The 18599-nt window shown below is 43.4% G+C and overlaps 1 protein-coding gene across 8 annotated transcripts in view; it reads right to left on the bottom strand.

The window, feature by feature from the left end:
* Positions 1-1874: 1874 nt before the first annotated feature.
* LOC124061581 (zinc finger protein 469) overlaps positions 1875-18599 on the bottom strand; it is a 174201-nt gene continuing 157476 nt past the window's right edge. For all 8 annotated transcript variants that reach the window (XM_046393547.1, XM_046393548.1, XM_046393546.1 and 5 more), the window contains one exon: positions 1875-14362. In XM_046393547.1, the coding sequence (XP_046249503.1) occupies positions 2228-14266 (12039 nt within the window). In that variant the 5' untranslated portion in view covers positions 14267-14362 and the 3' untranslated portion in view covers positions 1875-2227. The remainder of the gene's footprint in view (positions 14363-18599) is intronic.

Raw genomic sequence — 18599 nt, forward strand, 5'->3', positions numbered from 1 at the left:
GATTGATACAGTGAGTGGAACAGACAAGTGGACAGGGATTCAGGTCCATGATTCCCTAACAGTTATGCTTGCTGTATTTTTTTTTTTTGTTGTCATCATCAAGTCCAAAATTATGGCCTCTGTGGGTGCTGCCAAACCAGCATTCCCACAGAATTAATTAGAGAAGTTATTTCAACAACACTGTGGTTCTGTTTCTCCACACATCCTCTGAATGTCTGCCATGGTCACCCAATTAACACATTGTTTTCTATTATGTTAACAGAAAGTGCTGATATGGTCATAACACCTTATAAACTTTTATCAAAAATGGGTAGAGTGATTATAACCACGTGGTACATATTGGACATTTCTATTATGAATGCATGAATATCATAACAAACAAATGCATATGTAAGAATATGTTCATATCACACAGACTGACAAGCTTTCTTGATTAAAGTCTGCTGTTGTGTGTTACAGTACAAATCTCAATTTCAGTCGACAGCAAGCTGTTGAGACAAACCTACTGTTTCACTCTCATCTAATAGTTAATCTTCAGTCACTGACAAACAAAATAAACCCTTTTCTTTCCTTTTTGTCTGCTTTTACTCTCCACCCCAATCTATCATCCTCCCCACTTTTCTTCTCAGGTTTTCATTCCTCCTTCCACTGTGTTTCTGCATTTATGCCACTGTGCACTATGGCTTTTTATTCCTATGTGATGATGAAAAACGTTCGTGTAGGAATGGAAGCCATTTTACACGTGGTGAGCGAGCAACATGACAGAATCATGACAGAAGTGAGAGCTCGTCACTGCCGGTTCGACGGTGCTCCTGGAGACTAACATATGGTTGGATAAATGCAACTGTCTTCTGTTGAATGTTTCCCTGTAGTAAAGATACATTTATGCTCATCTTTCATATGATGAGTGAGCTCACTGAAGTGCTGATCTGAAGACGAAAAAATGAAGTCAGACTTTGTTGTGTGTGCACCTGTTTTTGCCTCTAGGCACAAGCAACTTCCACTGCTTGCAGTGTTTGATGCATGCGGTGACAGCTGCAGTCCGCAGGGATGGAAGTTGGAACATTTGCAAAACATGTCATGAACAAAGGAAGAAAGGAGCAAGGAGAGACCAATACAGATCTTTAATAACCAACTATAAAAGAGGCACTTAGTGAACCACTTTACAACTTGCAAGAGGCACCGCATTTCCCTTTCTTCTCACTCTGATTCTTTTGCACATTATTAAAATAAAACTTTGACATGAAGCATTACACCAAACAATATTCTACCTACAATATTATACAATATAAGATACATACAGTATAAACAAGATAAAGCACCTTTGTTGTCCTAGTAAATACTATTCTTAATTAAACAGTTGGAGTTAACAAACACAGATGATTGAGTTTGTGATTTGTGTGTGGTATTATCAGTGCATGGGAAGAACTCCGAATACAGGGACTGGGACTGTGATGTCCTTGTGTGCACCAGAGTTTATACAATGGAAGCTCTGCTAATCTTCTATCAGCCTACGTAAGTACTTGGATGGTTTACACAGTATCTTTAATAAACTACAGATAACCAGTAAAGACAGTTGGATGAATGTACTGTAACTGCTACAGGTCTCATGTTCCCTTCTGAGGACATTGGCATTCACATTAGAATAAAACACAATGTAGCACCACGTAATATTTATACAAAAGGCTAATATGATGAATGTCAATGCAGTACAGTAAAGTTAAAAAATAATACAAAATGAATATGCTGGGAGCATGTACAAAAGGTGCACAGACTAAAGTCCAGGTCAGTTATGACGTCAGTTATGATTCTGGTCCTGTGGTAGAAAGACTTAAACTTTAAAGATCATGTTATGAATGCAAAATGAACATGCATTTCTTAGAAGCAAATATTTTACTGTATTTTCAAGTATTCTATTTTTCTTTCCTCTTGGCAAATGAAATATAATCTCTGAGACAAATTATATCCAACACAGGAAAAGTAGAAAAACAAGTTTTTTTTTCCCAACTCCCATCATTTTTGCTCCAAAAATCATATCTGCTCTTCGCCCTCACATTTGTGTAATAAAAACACATGTACAAAGAAGACATAAAGTGACTATGTAAGTATTTAAAGATAGCATTTCACAGAAAAGAGCTGTGCAATCTCATTCACCATAATGAATTGTCTTAAACATTTATAACTGTGAAATTTACAGTCTCTTATTCACAGATCCATTGCGCCCCACTCAGTTAATAGATTCTGATGTGTCCTTCCTTAAAGGAATCTTAAAGCTTGTGAGTTTTTGGCCAAACAGCTGGCTTAGGAGGTGGTTCTGTGACTCAGCTGTGCGATAGGAATGACTCTCCATTGACCTAACCCCCATCTTTGGCCTAGATTTATTCAAAGAGTTGTTCATGGGAACTGAAGACACTTTAGAAATAGGGGAATGCAAAGGCCGCCCCAGAGGTCCCTTTTTGGCTTTGTAATCCCCATTAAAAGGAGTCACAATCTCAGCTTTCTTTTGCGTACAGCTATCAAGTAAGTTTCTTTTTGACTGCAAACCCATGTTTGAAGTCTTGCACTTGGAAACAATCTTGTTGCTGACAACATCGTCCCGTACAGAGGACAGTACAGGGTAGTCATTCGGTCCGTCTGACTTTCGTTGCAGGGAGGTATTTGCACACTTGCTGGGGCGAAATTTCTTTTTGGGCCGCGACTCAACACCAAAATTCTCTTGTGTGGCTGGAGAGGAAACCCTCTGCAGGCTGTGGGGGGATTTCATGTCTTTCCTCTTCTTCTGCAGTCTCACAGGTTCCTTGTCCTCATTTGAAGCTGATGCATTGTAGGAAACTTTTGAGTGGAGGACTGGTGTGGACTCTGTAGCCTTCGTGCTGCTAGCTGCACTACTGTTTTTAATGCTGTCAGCTGCTTTGGCTGGGCCAATCTTGTCTTTCATCTGACTGCCATTTTCCTGCTCAGCACCATGAGATAAAGTCAGCTGTTTGCTGTCATTATTTGAAGCTTTCGTTGTGTGGTGCAACTGCTCATCATCCCTCTGTTCGTCCATCACATCCACAGCTAACTCATGCTTTGCTGACTCAGGTGTCTTTGAAAGGATTGGATTTTCGCTTGAGATGACAAAAGAGTCCTCAGTAGGTGGTAGTACATCTGGTTTTTCTTCAGTTCCAGCTGTGTCACCTTCAGCAGAGCCCTCCGTGACTTTAACAACCTCCTCCCCCACACAACTACTCTCTTTAGACGGTGACCATGAAGCTGTCTCTGTTCTAATACAGACTGATTCATTCTCCTCTTTCACATCACATGGTTCAGTAATGGATTTGTCATTACCTTCTTTATCAAAAATAGGGGAGGCAGTTGGGTCAATTTCCTCTTTCTTGGGTGTAGCAGACTCTGAAGAGCCTATATGAATACTCTTCTCCAGCTCCTCAAGTAGTTCAGAGTAGTCCTCAGCAATGTCCTCTGTCTTAACATTTGTACTGTTTGTGTCACGGTGGTATTCATTTGCAGTGGTCTGTGTGGAGTCATCTGCTGTGGACACAGAGGGTTTTGAATACTGTATTTCAGAGTTCTGATTTAAGTGCAGAGAGCTTACACTTGCGATGCCGCTATCTGAGCTGTTCTCTTGCAGACTATCAGAGAAAATTCTCCTCTTCTTACTTGCAGTCGAATCACATTCATCTTCTTTGGAGGCTGATGCTTTGACAGGTCTGAGAACGCCTCGGAATTTGAAAATTTTGTTCCCTCCTGACAGGTGCTTTTCCATGTGACGATCAAACTGTTCTTTCTTAGAAAAGGTATAGTTACAGGTGCTGCAGATGAAGGATTTTTTAATCACATGCATGACATCAGCACAGAGCTCACAGGTGTAGAGTGTGGTGTGTTTGGAATCCAGCTCATCCATCTCCTCATGAGCTCTCTTCAGATGGCATTTAAGCTCCTGGGCCTCCTGATAAGAGACAGGGCATTTGTGACACAGGAAAATCTTTTCCAAATTGTGAACCACTAAATGTCTCTGCAGTTTGAATGGTTTAGGGAACTGTTTCCCACAGTGGTGGCAGTCTCTTGAGGGATCTTTGCAGTTGGGATGCATCTCGACACTTTTAGGTGTCTCTGTTTTATGGAGAACCTCAAGTGGGGTTAATGTGCTCTGCTTCCCACCTGCTCCACTGCTGCTTTTAGTTTTCTGAACTTTTGGCTCAGCACCCTCTGAGGTTTTTCCCTCTCCCATGACACAGTCTGCAGCAATAGCTTTTTCCTGTTCTTTAGTGGCTTTGCTGGACTCTTTGTTGGTTTTGCTGGGGCGGTGCTGCATGATCGAGGTGATAAAGTTCTTCACGGCTGTCTCCTGCATGAAGCAGCCTGGAATGCCTAACATGGAGCCTTGTGTCTGCCCCCTCCGGGCAAACTGAGTGGCATGTTCTCGTAAATGTTCATTGTACATCCACACATCTGATATCTCCTTCAAGCACATTCCACAGGTCCAGATTCCTGTCTTGTTCTTGGCATGTTTTTCCCTCAGATGGTCTCTCAGTTGCTCCCTGGAGCTAAACTTACGCTGGACACACATGTAGCAGGTTGGAGGTGGAGAAGGGTTGTGGGAGAGTTTGTGAAAGTTCAGTTCGCCTAGGGTGAGGAACCAAGTGAAGCACACTTTGCACTTGTACTGCTTATCTTTGACTTTTATTCGTCCATCCTGGCGTTTCCTGCCTCGCAACTCTGTTACACTTCTTGACTTTTCATCATCCCTGTTCTCCACGCCAACAGCTGCAATAGGAGGAGCCAGTGAGATGTCTTTATTAGAGTCAAAGAACTGAATTTCAGGAAGTTGAAATGTGGTGTTAATGTTTTGGATGTCAATGCTGTGGAAGGTTTGGACGCTCTCAGTGACACAGGACTCTACAGCGTAGGGGTCGGAAGGAAGGGACAGAGGACAAGATGGAGCTGGCACTTCTGCTTTACAGGTGTTGGTGTTGGTGTCAGAGCTCACTGCTGAGCCTACGTCAACACCATCGAAGCCACTGGAGTGACACTGTCCAAATGTGGATTTATCAATGGTGCTCTCAAGTGGATTCAAGAGGCTGTTGCCAAGCTTTTTAATATTCTCGTGGGCATCCTGCTGTTCACGTTGTTTAACGTTTGACAAAAGCTTGGCATCAGCTGTTAATGTGCTGTTATGGCACATATTCAACATGATGGCATCATCAATAGATATTGTCTCATATTCACAGTGGTTAGTCTGATTGTCATTGAATGTCTCCTCTGCTTGGTTTCCCATGTGCTGATCTTTAATTTGCATGAAGGTTTCTGAAGGAGGGTAATCTTGGGTCACATTTGAATCGGGGGTTAGCCTCTGTCTTTTGTTTCTTTTGCTGTACACCCTTGGGCATTTTTTCCTTTTTGCTTCCTCATCTCTGGGGAACAGCTGTGAGAATGTAGTGTCATCATCAAGTAAAGCCTTGAGCTCAGGACTTAAGTCAGGAGGACTGAGAGTGGAAGAATTCAAACAGGAGAGAGGATGTATGTCGTCTGAAGGGCCACTATTAGTCTCGCATTTTATCTCGACTGCCACATTTCTGAGTATCTCCTGGGCAAGTTGCTCTTCTGATCCTTTCTGTTCACACATCTTTTCCACAGTGCATAGTGTCTTTCTGGTCTCATCACATTCTCTGATTATTTCTTTGTGTTTAGATATAGCACCTTCCACATTATTATCTGTGCATCCTTCTTCATTTGCCATATCTTCCGTGTTTGTACATTTCATTTCACCCAAATCAGTGGTTTGCTTTAGCTCCATAGTTTCATTAAGTATATTTATCTCTGTTGTTGGAGATTGTGGTGTATTGTTAAAGTCAGACCTTAAAGGAACATGGTGAGGGAGTTTCTCCATTCGGTCAACACATTTGTCTTTGATTTGCACCTGGTTCTCAGGAGATTTGCAGTGCTCTTGTATTCCACTGCATTTGAATTCCGGGGTTATAGCTTGAAGTATGTCTGTTTTTAATATATTCAGAAGTTCATCAGAGAAATGGTCTGGCTTTATGTTTACCTCACTGTTTTTGTTCTTTCTAGCTTTATTGTTCTTCTTTGCTTTTGTTGGCAGGACAGGGTTTTGATTGTCTATTTCATCCACTGCCGCTGTACTTGTCTCAGTTGCCATTTCCTCCAGGACTGACTCAGTTTCTGCTACTTTAGATATGAAAGTGCTACTTCTCTCGGACAACCCATCTATTTTTGATGGGTAACAGGTCTGTGAATCATCTTTACGTTCCTTGTCTGTGGTTTCTGATGCTTCATAAATAAGCATAGTGTCCTGAGGGCTTGACGATGTGCTTTGTGGGCTAAGGTGTTTTTCAGTTCGAACCAAATGTTTCATGGCCTTATGTCTCTTTAACCCTGGCACAGTCCTAAAACACATGAGGCAGATTTCACAGAGCACTTTCCCCGGCTGAGCGTTGTTCCGTGTCTTTTTTTGTGACATTTCTTTGGGTACATGGTGCGTTGTTGAAAACTGGCCAGTCTCTATTGTTGGTTGCTTCTCTGATGGGTCTGGTACAAGAAGCATTTGTTCATTTTCACAGATGATGAGTGGATTAGGATGAGTGGCTTTCCTGATCAGTGTACTGTCCTCGATAGAGGCCTCGTTAGAACCTAGATTCTCTGAATCAATCCTTCTCAGCAGGTCCGCGTGAATGTGCAAATGCTCACCTGGTCCAATGGGTTCATGGCAAATGTCCAAGTCTGTTTTTACATTATCAGCTGAGAAATCTTTACTTTTGTTTTCAGTTGGGAGACCCAAAGAGAAACATGTGAATTTCACACCCCGCTGAAGGACCAGTGGTTCATCTGATAAATTCAGTTCAGCTGCAGGCTCTGAGCTTAGTGTTACCGCCGTATCTCTTTCAGCATTGTTAAAAATCAGTGCAGGGTTAATGCTCAGGTCACATGGTGCACAATCACCACTGGGACTCTGCCTGATGTCTGGATTCTCTTCAGGTTTACTGGCTGGTGAAATTGGGATGTAGCCGTACTGATTCAGTTGTGGAGGTTCGTCTGAGATGCTGTTGTAGTTGAGAGGGCTGAGCTTGAAATCATACACTGTATCTCTCTTTTCAAGACCATCAGATACTTTCAGTGGTTCTGCCAAGCTGGTGACTGGAAGTGGCGAGGGAATGGTGGTTTCAGAGGTGGGGATTTTGCACACCATGATTCCCAAGTCCAGGGGAGGTGGGCTTGTCAGAGAATACTCCATCACGGCTGTTGTGTTCAGTTGTTCATCCCTGTTTAAAGCCTCTTTCACACTGCTGTGATCTTCTTTGTTTAAGGGGGATTTCATATTTTGAATCAAGCCTTGGTTAGCGGACGTATTGTTACATTTGTCATGTGACTTACATAACTCCTCTTTCATCTCCCATTTCTGCATGGGTGTTGGATGAGAGGCTGATAAAAGAGGACTGGTCGGTGGGGCAGTGTGTAGAAAAAGACAATGGCTTTCTTCCACCTCCTCTTTGCATGGTGAGTTTTGGTGACTTGCCATAAAATCAATAGGAAGTTGTTCTTTGATGTCCTGAACATTTAAAATCTCTACTTGTTTTTGAATAGTGTCAAAGGCGAGACCTGTTTCATGTTTTAATGAGTCCTTCAGTGGATTAATTTTGCAGGAATCGCTGTCAATGATGCCATCAGACTGTGAAAGAATCAATAGATCACTTTGTCCCTCTACGGACTGGGTGTTTGGGGCGGGTGAACAGTGACTAGTACTCTCTGTATTGGTTTCCACCAGTATTGGACTGCAGGGCTTGTCTGTGATCTCCACGGACATATCAGTTGTTGGACTTGTACTGTAAGTGTTAGCAGGGCTGCAGTTTTTAGAGGGAGACGATCCAATCAAATGATCCTGTTCTGCTGTTTCAACCGCTATTTCCTCGATCACACCGTCTGAGCACTCTGCTTTTAGTTCACCAGTGTGTGCTGAACAAATGTCTCCAGGACTATCATGGTTATCAGTGGACTGTTCTTCAAGTCTTCCTTTAATCACATCCTGAATTTTCTGACCAATTTCTAGACTGGTGCCAGCAGGTAGAGATGGTGGTAAAGGATGTCTTACAGATAGATCAGTGATTCCCTTCACTGGCTCTGCTTCCTCAGACTCGTGTGTGGTCGAATGTTTTGGATCATCACTACTGTTTTTAAACACCTGATTCACCTTGTCTGCTGCATTACTACCCACGCCGGACTCCCCAACCATATGTGGGTCATGTGTGCCTGCACTTGAGCAGTGAGCAGACTCAATGAAATTACTTTTCTCAGGGATATCCTTCTCTGATGTGACTTTAGTCTCAGCATTGCTATCATCGTTTTCTGCGGGCTCACTTGGCTGTAATGAAATTGGATGGTTTCCATCGACCGTGGGGTCAGTGCTGTTAGATAGAGATGACAGTGACTCATTCAGAATGAATTCAATATCGTCCTTCCGCTCATTGATATTTGGAGGTGATAATATATTCTTCTTCCCAGTAATTGCTTCCTTTTCACTGTGTTCTCTCTCAACTGCATCTGTTCCCTGACATTCAATTTCTTGATGTTGTTGACTCGTGAGACAGGTGACATTCGGCCCCTTGTGTTCTGATATAATGGGTTCTTCTTTGAATATAGAGTCTGAAATCACCTCCAGGCTCTTCATGAGGTTTTCTGTATATCTCTTTTGTTCTAAAATTTCTTCCTTTGTTTCTACAGGAGTCTCTTTTTCAGTGTTCTCTGATTTCTGGTTGTGGCGGAGCTGTGGGTGTTCAATATGTAAGGCTGTGGTGATTGAATTTGGCACATCATCTTCTTTTTCAGTAAAATGTTCAAGTGCTCCTCGTTCATTGTGAATTGAAGAGTGGGGACTGTGGTGCCCATCCATTAGCTCAAACTGGAATGGACTGGCCCATGGTTCAGTGAAAGGCTCAGAGGGCAAACTGGTCACAGGTACATCCATGGTTTGTACAGGGCACCTGATATCAGGACCAGAGCTTCCACTCCCTGACTCATCACTCAAACGTAGAGGTGAAAATTTGCTCATTTTCAGCTGCTTGGGGACATCTTGAGCTAGTATAGGTGGACTCTCCATCTTAGTTGTCTGCAGTTGGTTTTCAAGCTCGTTCACTATCCTTTTAATTTCCAGCTCATCCTCTGATGCACAGCTGTTGAGATTTGCGCTGTAGTCAATTATTTTTTCTGACAGAGACAAGGGTACATGATTGTAATCTGGTTTCTTTTCATCTGATTTCTCAGTGTTGCCTTTGAACTGAGTTACCTCATCTGATAGCACAGGGCTAACCATGAGATTCCAGTCTCTTTGTTCAAGAAAAGGAGAGAAGGAAGACACAAATTCTTCCTTTTTATCATTCACATTCTCAATTGAATGGAAACCCTCTTTCTGAATAGGCATATCTGAGTAAAGGCCACTGTCAAATCCTGTGAGGTCCCCGAACATTGCTGAAGTGTCAAATGAAAGTGGGGATTTCATTAGCCCCTGTTCCTGATCCAAGGCATAGGGCATGAGGTGGAGTGTATCTTTTTGTATCAATGGGCCTTGGCTTTCAGTTGCAGATAGGCATACCTCATCCATCAATGAGCTGCACAGGGACGTAGGCTTGTGTGTGTCTAGGTCATTGACTAAAGTAATAGGCTCTTTCACCATGGAGACACTGCCACTCTGTTTTTCAAATGTGGTACTGTCTGATAGTTCTGGCTGTACGGCTTGGGGTCCCTCTTTTCTTTTGCCCTTTGGGTTTTTGTCAATATTGAAATCAGTTTCTTTGCTGTCCGTGGGAGAGTGTGAATCAAACTGTAGTGGCTTGTTATCTGGACTGCTACACTGTGATGGTTCTTCTTCGGGACAAAGACTGTCTGATTTCTGTAGGGTGTTTCTGTCTGAACTGACTGCTGTGTCACTTTCTTTTCTTGGAGACACAAGCTTCCCTCTTGATTTTGTATTAGAACTTCTGCTTTTTTCCAAGTTTTTTGTGTCTTTCGCTTTGTCTGAGGATGACACTGGATCAACAACTTCTGGATTTGAATTGTACTTTTTTGGGTCCTCTGTAATGTCTTTGTTATTGGAAAGAATGGTGTTGTCAGTGTTACACTTCTTGACAGATTTAGTGAGCGTCAGTGCTATTGTGCTGGACTCCTTACATGACTTCTGTGGGGAGGACCTTTCATAGGTTTTCTGCTCTGTAAACTCTTTTTGTTTAATGTCCGTCTTCTTCTCACAGTCTGAGTCAGTGCGGTCTGTGCTTTTGGGGCTGCTGACACTATCACTTGAAACACTCACAGATGTGCTGAGTTCACTGCTTGTAGATGACCTGCTACCCCTTCTCCTCAATTTCTGGTGAGAACCATGTTTCTCAGGCGAGATGGAGACCTCCTCGCTTTTTTTCACCTCAAAACACTCCTTTGACTCATGTCTCCATGCTGCCTGGTCCCTCTCACTCCTTGCTCGCCATTTGCACTCTTTAGTGTATGTGTATTTGCACCGACTGCTTTGATTCAGCCGGCCTTGGCTTGCTATCTTTACAGGCTCACATTCATCATCTGAGTCTGAGACATAGTCATATTCTCCAAATGCAGGGTTCTGTACAGTGGGAGTCACTCTCTCCATCACTAAGGAAAACTGGAGGTTTTTAGTACCTTTAACATGGAGCTTATGTAGTTTATTTTTCTGTTGAACAATTTTGTGGATAAGTTCTTTGCTCCAGGTACCCCCACCAGTGCTTTTCCTCTTGCTCTCTTTCACTGCAGCTCTTGAGGTTGGAGATGTGGAGGCCTGTGAGGTCATTGACCCTCGAAGTGTGGAGCTTTCCTGAAAGCTTTTAACACCACAACGCTCAGAAAACTTGCTGGATAAGAGAAACCTCTGTGTACTTGTGTTTTCGTCCACACTCTTGTGCAGTTTTCTCGCCTCTTTCTCTTTGCTGTCTTGTTCCCTCATCTTCTCCCTTGAGGCAATTCTTGAATTTTTATGAGAGACTTCTTTTTTTATGTTAATTTTCTCATCTTGTTCCACATTCATAGGTGTTTTCTCAAGTTTGGTTTCTGTGTATTGTTTATCTGTCTCAGAGCTCTCAACATCAGAGTCATAAAAATACTTTCCCTGCGTGAAAGACCTGTCATCATCTGCTTCTTGTTTACTTTTACTTTCAAAGACTAGGGATTCTTTGGTTTTCAGACATTGTTTGTTTGATGTTGCTTTAACAGTGGTGAGGTCATCATCAGCAAATGCATCGATAAAGCTACTGTCTATCTCTGTATTGTCTGACTGATATCCATTCAAGGCTTCTGTGATCAGACTGTCTAATTTGGCATCCTCCATTTCTAGCTCAGGGAGAGGGACAGGGAGGTTACCAGGACCAGAGAACAAGTTGAGTTTCATTGGATCTTCCTTACTGTCTCCTTTTGTTTCACTATCAGATATCAGTTCTCCATTTTTATTGAGGCCCAACAGAGATAGGTGAAGGTCAGATGGGCATCTTGTCATTGAAACATTTGACACAGCTGACACTGCTTTTGTTGGTTCTGCAGGACACTTTCTGCTCTCTTCCATTTTTGATATGTCTTTGAGGTCATTTTGTGAAAATGCATGCTGAGCACAGTATTGCTTATGGCCTAGAAATGAAGCCAGGTTGTTGAAATTCTGATCACACTGCTTGCATGTCAGAAGCACATCTAGATGGTCAAGATTTGCTAATGAGGTTGCTAACAGCTGATGTGCGGAGTATGGTGGTGGAGGCTGGTGATGATCCACTCCAAAACTGTCCATATAGCCCTTGTTTCCATCCATAGTAGACTTTGGATGTGTGCCGTTTTGCAGGTAGCTCATCATGTCGTCTTTGGCTCTGTCTGGTGCATAAGGAAGGTTTCGCGGAGCATCAGAGTGAAACTGATGAGGGTGGGAGCTCAGGTGATCTGAGGCTAACTGTGTTTTGGTCTGGGGCTGGTGATAAAATGGGTGAGGGGTTGTTGACTTTGACATATGACTGTCTTCTGAATTGATGTTAACAGGACTGGTGGATGCTGGAGAGAGGGAGGAGCAGGTACTACTAGATGCAGGGTTATGAACTGGTGAGGGCAAAGGAGATTCATAAGGTGACACCATCATAAGTCCCATAGTTGGGACCTGTAATGGAGGGTAGCTATAGTTTCTTGATGTTGCTGCTGGAAGAGACTGGTTGAGTCCAAAAAATACTGATTTATTTTTGGCTTCACATACTTGTGCATGGCTCATCTCTACTTTAAACATTGAGACTGCATTACTGCTATGTTTTACAGTCTCTTGTCTTTGGTTTGAAAATGCATCACTCGTCCTGCTGTTCTGAAATGAGCTTGGGTTTTTCAGGGAGCTATGCTTATGTGACTTACTATCATCCTGCCAATCAGAGGGGGAAACCATGTAAGCCATTTTTTGACTGCTTATTTGCCTGGATAACTCGATTCTGTTTTGGTTTGGCATGGCAGAGGCTGGCTGTATCTGCTGCCAGGGCATTCTGCCATTTTTAGATGAATTTGGTCTTTGGTCAAGAGCTGGCTGGTTCTGAAAATGAAACTTCTCATTAACATCATTATACTGAATTGTGTTTTGATCAGCTGGTGAATATGTCTTATTAGGCCCCTCCCATGAGTGTGGTAACCTGTTTAGAACCTTACTATTGACGTTTTTATCAAAGGGCATTGAGCCTGTGTGAATGTTAGTGACCGGAGGACTGTTAAATGTTTTGTTTGCAAAGTGCATTTGGGAGCCTGGACCTTGTGACACACTTCTCCCATGGTGTACACTTGCTTGAATGAGTGTCCTTTGGTTGGCAGTTATGTCTTTCGAGTTCCTCTTACTCCCCGAGGTGATGGCTGCATCCCTACTGTCTGCCTGTCCAATAATGTCTGTGCTCTCAGGCATTGCAGTCTTCCCCTGTTCTGACTGCTGTGAGCTGGATCCAGAGCTGTCACTGCTGGCTGAGTCCTCACTCAGATTCCTAGGACACTGGATGGAAGATGCTACCCCTTGAATAAACTGTGACTGTGGGGGTTGAGGATATGAGGTTCTATCCTCTGGCTGCTGTTCATTACTGAACTGAGTGTTGTTTTGCGCAGCACTTTGCCCTTCTTCAGGCGTGAAGGAAAAAGAGTTGTGGGTCACATGAGCAGAACCTAGAGAGGAGTCTGTAAAGTCTTGGGACTGGGGATTCTGTTCACAGGGAAAAGAGTCAGAGGTTGATTCTTCCAGAAAATGATATCCATAATGAAATGGACCAGGCACAAAGGCACTTGCCTTATTGGCTTCTGTCAGGGCGGTGGATTTTTGTGATGAAACCCCATAGTTAGCACCATTAAAAGTCCTTTCAGGAGACTGCCAAGTATTAGAGCCACTCAGCTGAAAGTCAGCCAGGATCTGCTGGCTGCTGGGCTGTGTGCTGTTGTTCTCCATTGAGGCAGGTTGCTGCTGTGACAGGGTTGGATGTGAGTGGGATGATGTTCCACTTGAGGAAACCAGTGCCTGTGAGGTATAGCTTGGGGAGGTAAGGTTAGAGGAAGCCTCCTGGAAGCAGCGGCTATAATTGAGCTCTTCCTGCTGTAGTTCGGCCTCTCTTTCTGGTATACTGGGAACGTGGAATCTGTAGCTGCCCGACACTGGGCCACGACTGGTCTCCAACTTCTTGGGTGGCGAAACCTTCTGCTGTGGATAAGCAATACCAATGGTCGGGTTGGAGCGTGAATTTGTAATGCTAAGTCTGTACAGTTGCTGTGGGTTGCCACGCTCTGTCTTTCCTGACCGCTTCCCTTTCTCTCGGCTGCGGCCCTTTCCACTCGGGGACTGGGGACTGCCTTTGCTGGTCGACCAAGTCCTGTCAGTGGCAAATTTTGATCGGTTTTGCAGTGACCTAAAGTCAATCTTCCCTGCTTGCTGTGGCCGTATGACAGCCTCACGCTGCTGAGGACAGTCCCTTTCCTTTTCTAGTTTTTCAACTTTGGCCTCACTGCTGCTGGTTCTGGCCTCAGTGCCTGTGCTTGAAAAGTGCTTTGAAGACTCCTTTGTGGTTTTGTCACTCTGCTGTTCCAGTGCCGTCCCCTCATCCTGCAGTTTGGACTCAGCGTCCAGCTCTTTGACAGCATGCATTCGCTGAGTCTCTCCTGCCATGATGCACAATGCGTGCTGTGAAGGCCTGGTCCTCAGAAGTGCTATCTGGGAGACAGGGACATTGTCTTCTGGACAATATGAATCAGTAAACATCCAGGGGCAGGAACTGCAGGGACAGGGCTGCTCGCTGCAGGCTCATCTCTTGGCTTTCATTGTGAACCGTTGATCTGGCACCAAAGCAAAGCAGACCTACAGACACAGAAGAAAAAGAGAAAAGAAGGGATCAGATGATAAGCTTTTATCCTTTGATTGAAAATAATAATAATAATAATGTAAGTGATAATCTGAAATGTGAAAATAAAATCTGAAAATCCAAACATGCATAAATGCATTCATAAAAGAACTATGTATCTTTAACATAGAAAAATATATTTGTGTGGAAAACGGCACTGTGAGGAATTTGTACATGAAAAAAAATTCTGCCAGCAGAGGGCACTATTGCAACATTTCACAGAGGTCTACAGAAAGAACCAACACAGGGAATTTCAAAACAGTACAAAACTCTAATACTCCAAGTGTTGGAGATGCTACTAACACTTATATTTTTTATTCCTGACAACAAAAAGAAGACTTTTCAAACAAGTAAATGCAGTTTCATCTGAGTGATGGATTTCCTCTTTACAACAATGGATTGATGGATGTACAGGCATCATACTCATAATTCTCTACATCAACACACAAATCACACATAGAAACTAGTTTGGTCTTGAAATAATGAAGCTCACCACAGCACTGAGGATGAGAAAAATACAGTACATGGATCCAAAAAGCACTGCCAGTAAATGAATCACAGACTCCTTAAGAGCAAGGACACAATGCTACAGTGTTCTATTGCTACAGAGGACTGCAGGTTTAGATCATGGAGGAATATCAGGGATTAGTCCGTCAGCCATTAGACAGTGAGAACTGTGGGCACACTGACATTTGTTGCCTTTCCTCAGGCATCCCAGACACAGCTTCTCAGGTCCCAGTTTACTTTGGCCCTCCACAGTCTCTGCTTCTTTTGAGGTCAGACCAGATGAAACTTGGAAACTTGCACCAAAATGTAATTTCTAGGCCTGGTAACCAAACTTCGCTTCCCCTGACTATTACGAAAACCAATGATGGGGGTGGCCTAGAGGTTGGAGAGCACACCATTTAGCTGGAGGATTTGGGTTTAAGCCTCTGTTTTGGCTAACATCGGCCTTGCTGGAGTGTCCTTGAGCAAGACACATCACTGACACTTTTAGGGGTGCTCTTATGGTTTCTTATTAGGCCCTTAACCTAGCAGGAGTGAGTAATACTATGCACTGTAGTGCAGTATTGCTGTATGAATGTGTGATATGTGATATGAGCTTTGCATTGCTCTTCTCCATAGGGTGATGACTGCCTACCCAGCAGGTCAAATACAACTACAGCAGAATGCATGGCATTGCTTCTCTGCTGGGGCGGTGAAAATGACTTGTATCAAAGTTCTGTTTCAGTCATACTGCAATATTTCTTGAGTGCGGTTTGCTCTACAGTGAAGGCTCCACGGAGAAAAGAAGCTGCACTTTTTTCTGCAACACACCTAGATTCCTTTGGTAGAGATCCTATCTGATCATCACAGCACTGAGGTTATGATAAGACTGTTTGACATAACCTTAGTGCTGATAATCAGGGAGATGATGATAGACTGCCCTCAAGTGAATTCTTGGTGAACCCTGGTAAAATGGCCAAAACACATACAGTCATGGTGAAATATAGGCCCGTTCACAAATAAAACAAACAGCATTTCTTAAGGACATGTCTTGTTGCCTTATTAATGGTAAAGGTCTCAAAAGTGAATGCTGTGTTGACTGTTTTACAGTGCAAATGAGGGCTTCAGGGGCCCTTGCGGCAGACATGTGGTCCCAAAGGGCCAATTTATTCAGTGTATAAAGTCAAGGCTCTCTTGCAGGCAGAGAGAAAAGGAGGACAATAAGTCAGGGTGCAGAAATCAGAATGGCTTGGTCTATAGCATTGTATTCCGATGACTATATTTGTGTCCACAGATTACTAGCCAATGTCTCCTTGTCTCATGGTCTGGTAAACCTCTCAGAGGTATTTAGCAGGTTGGGGGGGTGAGGCTTGAGGGTGAGACATGGCTGAGTTTAGACTGGTTGTGAAAAATCACATCCTCTCTACAGCTCCACAGCAACTGAAAGCCAGAGTGTCTGCAGCTATCTCTGCCACTGGTTGGGGAACCTAGCATGAAGGGCCCTGCCTGCATCTCCACCAGGAAGTGTTGCATCCAGCTCGGTAGAGTCAACAGTCACAATCATACATCATCGTCCCAATTGTATTTGCGCAGACCAACAGCTGAGGTTTGGGGCTTAGAATGAATGTCTCCAGCAACAAAAAGAGCTGTATGAGGATCACAGGGCCCTTATAGAAATAGCACTAAAGCCTGAGCTGTCAGTTTACAAAGAGTGAGGGGTTATTTATAGTCTAACAAATACCTTGTCCACTTCCCTTACAGCATCGAGCAGCTCAATAACTCTTCCCTCACCCAAGCCAGAATTACTTCACACACAGACTTTACGCATATCAATCTGCCAATTTGGTGGCGTCTTTGGTGCAGCTTATTCAGTTTTATCTTGAGAAGCATAAATTGCTCTTGGACTGCGTATAAAGACATTGTGGTGGTGACAGAATTGCAAGCTGGGCACAAGTTGATATCAAATCCTGTGTGACTGGTCTAAAATTTGTTCCATAAAAGTGTGCTTTAGTCGAGTTTTACAAGTCAATTAAGGCTGTATGAGTGTGTGTGTTTGTGTGTGTGTTCTTTTAGGCCTCCTGTCAAATCACTAAGTTTCTCAAGCAGTGGCGCCCCATATGGCTTTACCACAACACCACCCCAATGCTTGAGTCTGCTGAGTGTTGAAGAAGTGGTGTGTTTGTGGTATAGGTGCATGAGTGTTTTGTGTGTGTGTGAGTACATAACTAGAAAAAAACCTGAGGGACTAGAGTTTTTTCTTTCATTGCTTACACAAGGGTATGTATTGGTTTTGAGGGAATGGGTAAAAGGTGTGTGAATGAAAACTCAATTTCCTGAAAGTCTTTTTTCCTGTCATTTTGTGCAGGATGTATGTGGTGTTGGCTGGAGTGAAAACATGCTGGTAGCATTGTGAAAATCTCTGTCGACTCATCACATCAGTGACTCAAGCTCGTAATTGCTTTTGCAATTTCTACTTTCCAAGAGGCCAAAGCCCCCAATAAGCTCTATATCTCCCAAAATCAGTTAACTTAAAATAACACAGGCTCAGCATCTCTTTCATCTGAGATATTAAACATTTTTTTAGATGTGTGTTCAGTAACAGGAGAGCACCCAGAGGTGACTAAAAGAAATGATAAAAGCAGGCCAGCTACCAAGACAGGCAATCTTAACAGTGCAGCAATTTAACATTTGCGTAAGATACCACACAAAACAGATCCTGAAGACAATGGCTCTCAAGAGACACAAAACATTATTAGAGCCAAGAGAAGGGCAGAAGCAGGCTGAGCAATCCACTTCTCCAAACAATGGCTCCCTTTATAATAATGTAAATCAATAACTGGCATTAGCAGGAATTTTCCAACTTGTTCAGTATTTCCAGATGCTTGCTCACTGAAATATCAGCACACAGCCGTCTCAGAGACCACTGAGAGAGAGAAGACAGATGAAGATGAGAGGTGATGAGATCAGAGGTGATGGAGAGGAGAGATGGAAGAATAATCTTGACAAGAGTAGGGGAGGCCATGAAAGAGTGGGAAAGTCATACAAAGGGATGAGTGCGGGAAAAGAGCTTATTCAGTATTCAGTGTAGCCACAAGGCTGCGTAATCACTGGGTCAGGTGGAAGAATAAAAGCAGACTGACTGCTCTCCTCACACCTCTCCCAGCGTGACTGGTCCAGTGAAGAGCATGTGCAGTGAGAACGGCTGGCCCAGGCCCATACTGGGGCGCCGCCAAAGCCTTGGCCAGCGTGCCTGCCTACTCTTCTGTATTTTTGGAAACATCCATTATGCAAGCAATTTGCGTTGAAGATCTCTCCGCGTATGTCTCCTATGACAGAGAGATATGCCAGAGATGAGTCCAGCATGCTTTAACAACTATACCATCACACAGTTAATAATACAGAAGTTTGAACAGTAGCGATCTGTCACTAGTTTATGAACTTAATTTTTCAATTTTTGATTTATTTGTGAGAATAACTGAGTCATCATTTCTTTCCCCCTCTTGTGGCGATGTTTTGTGAGAAGCCTTCTGAATGTTTGAAAGATGCTGGAGAAACCAGCGTTCGAGCACTTCAAATGAAACAGTGAGCACAGTACTGAAGGACGCTTGTTATACTCGTGGCTCCCTACCTCCACCACCCCTAACCCCACCCTTAACCCAATGTGGTTAGCTACGCTGTGGGGAAGATGGAAGGAGTGTATGTGTGTGT

Source organism: Scatophagus argus, chromosome 7 (genome assembly GCF_020382885.2).
Source record: "Scatophagus argus isolate fScaArg1 chromosome 7, fScaArg1.pri, whole genome shotgun sequence".
Taxonomy (NCBI): domain Eukaryota; kingdom Metazoa; phylum Chordata; class Actinopteri; family Scatophagidae; genus Scatophagus; species Scatophagus argus.